Genomic DNA, 10,475 nt, shown 5'->3' with positions numbered 1-10,475 from the left:
CTCCTGGGCTCCCGGCCCAGAAGGGTGGCTGCCTTCATGGCCCTGCAGCTGATACTCTGAAAGACAGAAGTCCCAGGGCCAGGACACGCCGAGAGCGAGCATGAGGCTGTCTGTGCTCCATGCTGCTGTAGATGCAACCCCAAAACGGGGTCAGTTAGGTACTGCCCTGTCAGACCAGGTCTAAGCTGTGGGCTGACTCTGTGTAGCTGGGTGCCTGGGTCCCCGCAAAGACAGCAGGATCCAGCCACCAAAATTCCTCTGGGCTCTGGCCTCTGTTCAGTGCGTTCGTTGGTGCCTTGGGAAGGGACGCTGCAAATAGCCCCAAGCAGGACTGCAAGCATCTGGAGGGTGAGAAGCCAACATGATTGTGAAAAGCTGGAGAAGTAGCCTAGAAATTCAGTGCGGATGAGGGCAGGCAAGAAAATTTATCTGTGTGAATACAGCAAGGGACAAGCTGAGCAACAGCTCTGGTGGGGTGGTACGGTGTTAACTGGGAGGCTGCTTCCAGTTTTGGGCTGCATATGTCAAGAAAGATGTAGCCCATCTAGAGGGAAGCCATGAGAGAGCAATGAGAAGGACAGAAGCACCAATCAATTGGCTGTTTAACCTAGAAAAAAAGGTGGTACAAAAGATCTCAAGTCTGTAAAAGGTTGTTGCAAAAGGGAGTAGCGTGTGTGCAAGGTCTGCAGTGGACAAGGCGAGAAGTACCAGACCTCAAACAGCAGGAACGGGGCTTCAGGGTGGGTGGGAGGGAAGAAATCCATACGGTGGGGACAGGCAAGGCTGGGAACGGACGAGGTCACCAGCACAGGAGGCTTCTTGGAAATGTTCGGGCCAGAAGGGCAAGGGGAGGGCTGGGCAAGTGCCATGGCCCAGATATTCTCCAGATGTTCTGCAGACGGAGGCACCAGATACTTTGGTTTGGACTCAGCCCGTCACCCTGAGCACCCAGCCAGGTCCGTAACGAGGTGATCGGTCCTCTGGGGCTTTCTGTGCTTGTGAAGATGACTCCCACTATACCCAGGGGCGCAATGTGACGCCTTAAATACTCTTCTGCAACTTTAATATCTATGAAAATCTCTGAAGAAAAAAACCCCATCAGAATAGGATAAAAGTATGTAGGCAAGAAATATTATTTGGGGGCTGAAACAATGAGCCATACAAAAACATTCAGCGAGAAGAATGCCGTTTGATAGGGACGTTTTAATCTGATCTATCTGTAGAAATAAAGAACTTCCTTGTCACAGTGCTGACAAAAGAAAAGGCAACACAGCCAGAAAACAATTATATCTGCATAAAGATTTCTTTTTTTTTTAATTTGTTAATTAGTGACTGCTGGGCATCCTCACAAGAATCGTTGTTTTCTCTGATATGCTGATTTATTCTGTCTCTCGGTGGAATCGGAGATCACAAAAAAAAGAAAAAGAAAGCTGCTTCTTTGGAATAGGAAAAAAGTTTTACTAAGGTCATGAGGAATTTAATTGAAAGAGTGAGTTTATTTTTTTCTTTCCTAAAGGGGAGCTGTATTCTTTTGCTATAGCAAATTGCTGGGGAAAACTACTGAGGCAAAACAAAATGGTTTCTAAATTATGTATCAGGAGCGGGACATTTTTGAAAACACCCGGGATCTCGTTGTCGCTGCACCTCTGCCGGGTCACGCGTGCAGGAGCGGCACAGCGCCGGGGCGCCAGCGGCGCCGGCACCGCGGCCCGGCCGTCCCAGGCCCGCGCCGCACACGGCGCGAGAAAGCGGAACGTGGCGCAAGAAACCGCCGGAGAAAAAACGCAGGGCTTTGGGGGGGAAAGTGGTGAGCTCCACCGCTGTTAAAAAAAAAAAAAAAAAAAAAAAAAGACCATAAAGGACCAAAAAAAAAAATACAAAAAGGGGAAAAGAAGGTGCTTCGCAGTGCATCTCTTGTGCTTGGAGAAACAAGACTTTGTCCATCCTTTGCACAGAAACAGGGATGTATCCAAATACTCACCCGCGCCTCCTGGCACGCTGTGGCACGCTGGGGTGCAGGAGACACGTCCCACCGGACGTGCCGGAGGGTGTCCCACCTCGAAAGGCTTCTCCCGACGGGATATTCCGGCACGGCCCCAGCCCGGCTGCTCGGAGCCGCCTGCCCCCGGCACGCGCCTGCTGCCGCAGCCCCGTCGTTCCCCTGCCTCGGCCGGCTCGCTGCCGGAGAGCCGCGTTCAGCCGTCCGTACACCGAAAACAGCGTCATTTGGAGCCAAAATTATTATCGTTTTTTTACTTCGCTATTGAGCAAGAATTGGCAAGAAGTCCCCGCAAAAACAGAGCTGATGTCTATTGGTCCCAAACACACTGGGAAGATCAAAAAACCCCTCTCTCCCTTCCCCTGCCTGCTGGGGCAGAGAGGCTTGCTTATATTGAATATTTACTATATATCTCTGTGCGTTTAACATATCTGTCTGCGTTGCCAGCTGCCTGCACTCGTGCAGGTCTTTGAACGCCGCGCTGCAGAAATAGCTTGCTTCAGCGCAACAGATAAAATGGTTTTCCAGTTGCGTCGCGCTGGTTCCTCAACTTATTTCCACGCTCACGGACATAAGCTCTCGGAGGGGTCTCAGCCACTGGTGGCTGCTGCAGTTTAACCCTGTCCGACTCTAAATCCCCCTGGAAGCTGGAAGGGAGCCCGTCAGGCAGTGCCCAAGGTCGGGGTAATATTGATGCGTTTTTAATAAAGCCTGCGGCTAAGGTTTCGGCCAGCGCCTCCTTCCAGCCTGGAAAATCTCTGCGTGATTAACGCGAGGCTGCCGGCAGCCGCGGGGGGACCGTCCCTGTCCCCACCTCTCCCTCGCCGTGACGGCATTTGGAGCCACCCGGCGCCCCAGCGGCTCGCTTAAAGGAGATGCTTTCAAGTTCTTTAAATATCAGGAGCAGGATGGTTCCCGGGTTCAGGGCCGCGCGGGCAGCGGAGGGGCCGAAACGCCCTCGCCCGGCCCCGGGGGCCGCGGGGGCCCGCACCGGCCCGCCGTTGCATTTCACTCTAAAATTGCCACATCTTTAGTTGATCCTGCTGCTATTTTTAATGCAGATGCCTTATTGAGATTCAAATGAATGTTTCAAATCCTCACTCCTTTGCATAATTCTTTTTAATTAACACTTCAAAGGTTTAAACGCGGGAGCCATGTTATTTCCCTAACGAAGCCGTGCTGAACCTCCTCTGCGCCCGAGCCCCTCTCGGCGCTCCCGAGGGCTAACGTGGGGATCGGGCGCCCGTTTCCCCCTCCGCGTGCCAGCGGCGCGACGGTGCAAAGCGAGACGGGGCAGAGGGAAGCGGGCCCGGGCGAGGGGACGCGCTCCCCGCTCGGCAGCGGGACGCGGGCGCAGCGGCCAGCCGGGGGAAAGCGCTGCCGGCCTCTCCCGCCGGCTGCAGCGACTCCCGCCGGCGGCCCCCGTCTGAACGGCGCCAGCCGAGCAACGAAACCACCGCGGGATTGCCGCTGGAAGAGGAAATTTCAAGCGAAGAGGGTAAAAACCTCCGCTCCCCCCATCCCCTGCGCCGGCGTCACCCGCTGCGGTAACACAGCCCGCGCCCGCACGGATCTACCAAAACCCAACGAAGCAATCCCAGCCTCGGGCGCGTTTCGGTCACCGTGCCAAACTCCTCAGCAGCCAGAGGGCCTAGAAACACCTTCCTGCCTTCCTAAATTGGGCTTTTCTGATGAAAACCGAAACGCGCGCGCAATCCCCTTCGCTAACGTAACGCAGGCGCGGGATGGAGAGCGCGAGCCGCCGTCCCCTCGCCGCCCCGTCTCCGCGCCCCGCAGGGCCCCCGGCCTCGAGCGGGATCAGCCGCGACGCGGGGGATCGGCACGGCGCAACAAATGTGCAAAAAGCTTCAGTTTTAATTCCTGCAAGCACAGAAATGATTAGACACAACAAAATTGTATAATTAGGATTTAATAAGACGCTGTCCCAGACACGCAAAAGAAGTAGGTTAGACAGTGGCCTTTGTTCAGCTACAAAAGACGTTAATTTGCAAATGCTCTTAATATTCATTTTTTGTTATTTAGACTGATGTTTTGAAAGTCTCCGATAAAATGAGAAATCTGGACTGTGCATTCCAGTTGCATTTCCAAGCACAGGAATCTGGCTTTGATGTTCCCCTTGATAACATCTTTTTAAAGCCTTGACTGCATCAAATTAAATTCCGATTACTCCGATAGTGCAACACGGCTTCCAAATGTATTCAGGTGACTTTTTGTTCTCAAAGGAAATTAGCTATTTTCACAAGGATGCTCGTTAGATAACAGAGATGGAGAAGAAACAGCAGCGCGAGAGCGGCAGCTCGGCTCCCTGCCCGCGATTCGCGCCCGGGGCCGCAGCCTTAGGGGGCTTATTGCAGCCGAACCGGCCGCTCCTAGGGCACGGTCTCCCCGGCTCCGCGCTAGCACGAAAATAAAGCACAACTATTTTTTGTGGGCAGAGGCTGCCAACTCCCCTGGGAGGTTTAGGCACCTTTAAACTTCGTGTTTTTTGCTCCGCACGGCGCGATCGACGGCACCGAGGCGTTAGGTCCGCGAGCAAAGGCGCGGGCGGGCTGCGGCGTTAGCCGCCACCGTCGCCCGTCTGCCCCAGCCTCCGCTTTCCTCCCAGCTCGGACCCACCGGTCTCCTCCGGCCGCCGGAGGACCCTGGAGCTGGCAGCGGCCGTCGTCTCGCCTGCTCCCAGCCTGGGGCTCCCCAGCCGCCCCGCGGCTCGCGAAGGCCGTTTGCAAGAGGCTCCTGGCGCTCCCAGCGGAGCCCCGAGGCCGGAGCCGCGCGGGGCGGCCGGACCCCCGCTCCCGGGCTCCGGCGCTCGCCCCCTCCAGCCACGCTTGATTTGCAGACCCACAGCAATCGCTGTCTTCCCTCCCTGCATTTTTTTTTCCCTACCATACTTAGGCCTATAATTAAATATATTAGCATGAACGTTAGCATCTATAAAGAGCCATTTTTTTAAAAAAAGTGCTTTAAACGCACGATGCCTGGTTTGTCGCCGAAGAGGGGCCCAGTTAGCCACCAGCCACGCTTCTGGGGATCCATGGGCAGCACCCGCGGGGCACCCTGGGGCGATGACGGAGACACCCCCCCCCCCCCCCCCCACCGCCCGGCTCCCGCACGCCAGGGACCGGCCGCGACAGCAGCACCGCGGCGCCCAGCTTCAGCCACAGAGTTTATTGTCGGGTTACGAGCTCACCACACCAGCAAGCCAGGACAGGGGGCCGGGGCAGGTACATCGTTACAGAGCTGCAGGAGTTACACACAGTGAGGTTTGTACAGCTTTTGTACACAGGAAGAAATAAAGTGAATCAAGTAACAAAACAGACATTAGCAGTCAAACCATTTTTTTGTTTTTTTTCTTTTATCATACTAACAAAATCTGATAGCCAAAAAATGACTAAGCTACAAAATTGTAATACATACGGTACGGGTAAAAGGTTATCATCCATTTATACATCTAGTATCATCTTTATTCTGGTAGCTTACATGAGGCCTATAGGATCTTAGTGTATTAATAATTCCCTACAAGATAGTGTTGAACTGCTAAAGCTGCCGAACGACGGAGCACGGGAATCTTTAAGACTTCTGCAGTGTCATTTGCATCGTTTTGTTTTAATGAAACCCTCATGCATCTCTGCTGAAAGCCAGAGGAAGCGGTGGCGGCCGCGGGTAGGTGGTGGCTGCAAAGCCTTCGCTAGCAACTTAGCGCCCGTGGCTCAATGAGCGCGGTCCGGCCCCTTGCTCCAGGGGGGATAAAGCTGACTATTTTTTTTTGCCCTCCCCTTTAGCCAAGAGGGTTAAGAGAATAAATCACTAAAACGGAGCAGGAAGGTTTGTTACCCAGCACGGGGACTTTATTCTCAGCCTTCAGCAGAAAACCGTCACCAGCCATCGACGTAAAGCACGTAAGAGCAAGTCCAGCGCCGCTGTGCCAGCGCCTCCCCTCCCGAGGAGCGGGGAGGGCGGGCTGCGGCGTCCAACCGGGCGGGCGGCCCGGCGCAAACCCCGCGCAGTGCCCTGCCCCGATCGCGCCCCAGCCCCGCGCCGTGCTCTGGACTCGGCTCGAGGTGCAAAGCTGGCGCGGCGCGGCACAGCACGGCACGGTGGCGAGGGCCCCGGCGCGGCTCCCGGGAGAGCTGGACAAGAGCAAGACCGAAGCTGAAGGGGGAGTAAAGGCACGCAGGAACCAGTCCCTGGCTGACAAGAGACGGGTGCATCAGTGTTTAATGCCCTTGGGGGAAAAAAAAGGAAAAAAAAAAAAAAACTCCCCCAAAGAATGAAGCCAGTTAGATCAAATACTGTGAAGTACTTTATACATCACCATATATAGGCAAAAATAGCAATTAAACTTACAAATAAATAGCAGGGCTGGGGAATCTCCTTGTCCCTTTCCAGATTTCTCCCTTGTTTGGTCTCTCGCAACCTAGGACGGGCCCTGGCAGCCCTGCAGAGGAGCAGGTACCCCGGGAACCCTACGCTTACAGAAAAACCCTGCGGAAACCCTGGAACTGGAGGCAGGTAGCACTGCAAGAAGCCTTATCCCGACTCTGGGGCCACTCAAGCCAGTGGAGCACTGATCTCCGGGACCATTCAGGCCAACAGCAGCACTTAGGGGAACATCGTCTCCAGCTGCTTCAGAACAGCAGCTCCCAGCTGAGATGCTCGTGGTTCCAGCTGTGGCAATGAATGCTGCTTCCCAGGTTTTCCCAAGCGTATTCGGCTCCCTCCCTCACTCACCAAAAGACTTTTGGAGTCCTCTCCTATGATCTCTTGAAAGTCCTTGCACTAGCCAGTGATTGGTGTCAGTCTTCCTGGTGATTAGTAAGAGCTGATTAAACACTTCCACAAGACAGGATGGGGTCCCATCTGAATTATCTCCAGCCAATTAGCTTCCCTACTCCCTTTTCCCTGCAACGAGCCAGACTTAAGCTATGTTTCTTGACCTGCTTTATGCTCTCAAGTCACCTCCCTCCCTCTCTCGTCGTCTCTTTGAATTGAGGGAGGACGATAGAGGATCAATCCTGTATCAAGTGGGCAGGGTCCAATATTTTATCACAGTCCAGAAAGATTCAGCAACATCCTCCTCATAGCAGAATTAAAGCCATGAAAAACAAGGTTTCCAAGCTTGTTTCTGGCTGCTAATCAATTAAAATCCTAGTAATCCAGTAAGAAAAAGTAATACAGCTTCATTATTAAAAATAATAATAATCAGGGCAAGAAGCAATGAAGCTGACGGGCTGATACTCATCCGCCTGCGGTCTGGCTCGGATCTCTCTGAGCAGCCTCTTCTACCTTGTCCTCTTTTACAGATGCCCCACCCTAACAGCTCCCGAAGGATGGAAGAGTGACACTAGGGGAAGCTTGGTAAAACTTCGCTACTGCTCTGCCCTGTGGTACTGAACAGTGAACTGGACTCTTGCATGGGATGCTGCCTCATGCCTTTAAGTGTATATTCTCCCCTTACTCCATCCTAACGTCCCTGGGGAATCATGGTGCAAAGACGGAGGGAAGAGTAAAGCCTTCAGAAAAAGAAGCAAGACCGAAGAAGCCTTGTGCTTCCTTTGCAAGGCCAGCTGGCAGCCACCGAGCGGCCACGAGAAAAAAAGCACCCGCCGCACCGCGCACTCGCCCACCACAGGTCCCCCGGGCAGATCGCGGTGCCTGCCTGGGCCTGCACCGCTCTGCATAGACCTGGAGCCTCGCAGGCCCCAGCCTTGGGCTCCTTTTCCTCCAAAAGCCTGTATTTGTGTCAAGCACAGAGGATTTTTGTAGTCAACAAATACCGACAGCCTCCCGTGCCTGGCTGGCTACAGCTGGCGAGCTCCCGTCCTAGGCAAGGCCCTTTCCTCCAGCGTCCCCCAGTCACAGGGACAAACCACCAGCGCACGAACGCGCCGGTGCAGCTGCACGTTGGCCTCATCCACCCCCGACAGCAGGGGAGGCGCGTTACACCGAGCGGCCGAGGACAGCTCCAGGGAACGGCCAGGCAGTCCCAGGCGAGCTGTCAAATCGAGCAGGCAGGAGGAGGCATCCGTCCTACCCCGACTCGGGGCAGCAGGGAGCTCTGAGGCCACCGAGCCCGGGCCCAGCTGGCTGCGCTGAGCCTGACACTCGGAAAGAGCCTAACTACGAGCGCGAGACAGGGAGATCAGGCTGGGCAGCCTGGCCGCAGCCCAGGGCACCAGCAGATCTGCTCAGCAGTCACAATCTTCTCTGCAGGCAGGAAGGCCAACCACAGCCGAGTGAGGTGCTCCTGCCCTCCGATCTCACAGCCACCACAGATCCCTCCCCAAACAGCAGTGAGGGAGATAAATGAAATAAATATCGCTTTGAAATCAGATTAGATACCACAACATGCTATTATACAAGTACTAAGTGAAGCCTCCAGGTTCTAGAACTGAGACATCTTCTACACAGGCACAGAGGAGAACATTTCCCCACAATCCTGTCTTCCATAGCCTACATATACCACCATGAACAGTCAAGGCCAGCAGATTTCACTTGCTCTTGCAGTTCTTCAAGACACTGGGGTGGGTAGAAGGGGAGGGACAGACTTTGCGAAAATCGTGCAGCCCCTGGGCACATGCTTTGGAGTTTAACCCCACAAGCAAATCCCTTTGCCGTTCCTGTGGGGTTACTAGGACTCACTGACATTTCAGCCACCACACAAAGCTGCTGTCATCCAGACCATGTCAGCTGGTGGGAAAAGGGCAGATCAAGCAATACAAATTCCACAGTCAAAATCAATACAGGTAAGAAACCAAACCCAGAGAGATCTTTCTGCTCCTCCCAAAACAATGGCTGTCTTGGAAAACTGGATTCCAGGATTGTCCTGATTACATCAGTTAGTACATTATAAACATTGTCCTGCTTTAAAGTGAAAATACTGTGTCTAGTCTTTAGGAGGTGCTAAAGCCAGATATGGTATCGTTTTTCCTGACTGCGCACAGGAGCTGATACTGGTGTGAAATGATCCTCTTCACCTCTTCTCTATCAGAGCTTCTCCTGGAAGAAAAGAGACCTTGTTAGGGAAAACGGAGAGCAGCCTCTGATGCTCAGAAGGAAGCAGCAGCACTAAGAGATTATCTGGTTAGTTATGCAGGACAGCAGTTGGTCTTACACATCCAGAGGGATTAAAGGGAGCAGGCAGGTGGTCTTTATTTTTCTGCAGAAATAGTAAATCTGTAACCATCCGTAACAGTGATCCTCTTCCATAACGCTTCTCAATTAGTACCTGGAAGCACTTTACAGAGGTGTTTTTACAGAAGGAGAAACTGAGGCAGAGTGGGATGGCCTCAGCAGACCACAACTAGAGAACCCAGGCCCCTAAGTCCCAACCCTCTGCTCTGCCCAGTCAGCCACACTGCTGGCCATCCTGCCCATGCGAAAGTGAAGTCTGGGGTCACAGATCCTGCCCTGCATCACGAAAACAAGAGACGACCAGGACAGCATGTCCTACAAATGACATCCACATGAAGGGGATGGCACAGATCTGAGACCAGGCAGGTTCTAGATGGTACTGCTAGGAGAAGAGTCATACAAGCACTGACCCAGGAGACTGAGGTCGAGCACTTGCTACATCTCAGCACACACCTTACTAGCGCCTTCCTGATGGCTTTGAGTGGTTTTAAAGGTAAGGAGAGGCTGTGGCCACAGGGGCTCTGGGGAAGCTGTTGCACTGCACCTGGGAACAAGCGCTGCCTGCAAAGCCCCTTGTTCTTGCTGTGGGAATGATACGGTCAAGCTTTGCTAGCAGAGCTGCCTCCCTCCGAGACCTGCCCTGGCACAGCAGGCAAGAAGGCACATACAGCAGTCATGGCTTTAAGTAATATTTTGCTCAGAACTTACCTCTTGCTTGTGGGATTTATCCTGCTGGTGAATCCCATTAGCAGACCCGGAATTTCCAACAGTCTGCAACAGAAAATAGACAACACATTAGAAGAGGGACACAGATAAAGAGTCCAGTGTTTGCCTGCGAGTGCTGAGATCTGGCAAGGCTGCTATCTTCTCCCGTAGCAGCCCAGCACACAGTGGCTGCTCCACGCTAAGAAAGTGGAATGCAAAATCCCACGCCACTTTTGGCAAGAAGTTTCATAACCTCTGCATCCTGGTGCAATTCCCATGTGGGCAATTGTATCCTTTCCAGCTATAAGATATCCTCTGGATTTCCTTATGGACACAGACTTGCTCTTCTTCTCAAAGCCTAATAAACAAAGCAGCAGCCAAGGGCAGAGTTAACTGCAAAACCTGGGACAATGAACATCAGCAACGAATAACATTCGCCATTTCCTCTCTGGGGACAAGCCTGGCAGGCGGGACAGGCTGCTGTTCTATCTTTAGAAAACATAAAGAACTTCAAACATTTATAATGTTTCTTTGGCACGGATAACGTGGAGCCCTTCAGCTTCAAAATGACAGTATAACCAGCACAAACAAGGGAAGAAAGTCATAGCATGCCAGATTT

General features: G+C 53.2%; 1 protein-coding gene across 1 annotated transcript in view; it reads right to left on the bottom strand.

The window, feature by feature from the left end:
• Positions 1 to 5,170: 5,170 nt before the first annotated feature.
• The window catches only part of CLIP2 (CAP-Gly domain containing linker protein 2), an 83,086-nt gene continuing 77,781 nt past the window's right edge, over positions 5,171 to 10,475 (bottom strand). Inside the window, exons 15-16 of the mRNA XM_062592542.1 lie at positions 9,860 to 9,922; positions 5,171 to 9,016 (exon numbers count right to left, since the gene is read on the bottom strand). Coding sequence (XP_062448526.1) covers positions 9,005 to 9,016; positions 9,860 to 9,922 — 75 coding nt within the window. The 3' untranslated portion in view covers positions 5,171 to 9,004. The remainder of the gene's footprint in view (positions 9,017 to 9,859; positions 9,923 to 10,475) is intronic.

The sequence above is a fragment of the Rhea pennata genome, chromosome 20 (assembly GCF_028389875.1).
Source record: "Rhea pennata isolate bPtePen1 chromosome 20, bPtePen1.pri, whole genome shotgun sequence".
Classification (NCBI taxonomy): domain Eukaryota; kingdom Metazoa; phylum Chordata; class Aves; order Rheiformes; family Rheidae; genus Rhea; species Rhea pennata.
The sequence above is the reverse complement of the archived record's forward strand: the minus strand, read 5'-3'. Positions and strand labels throughout refer to the sequence as shown.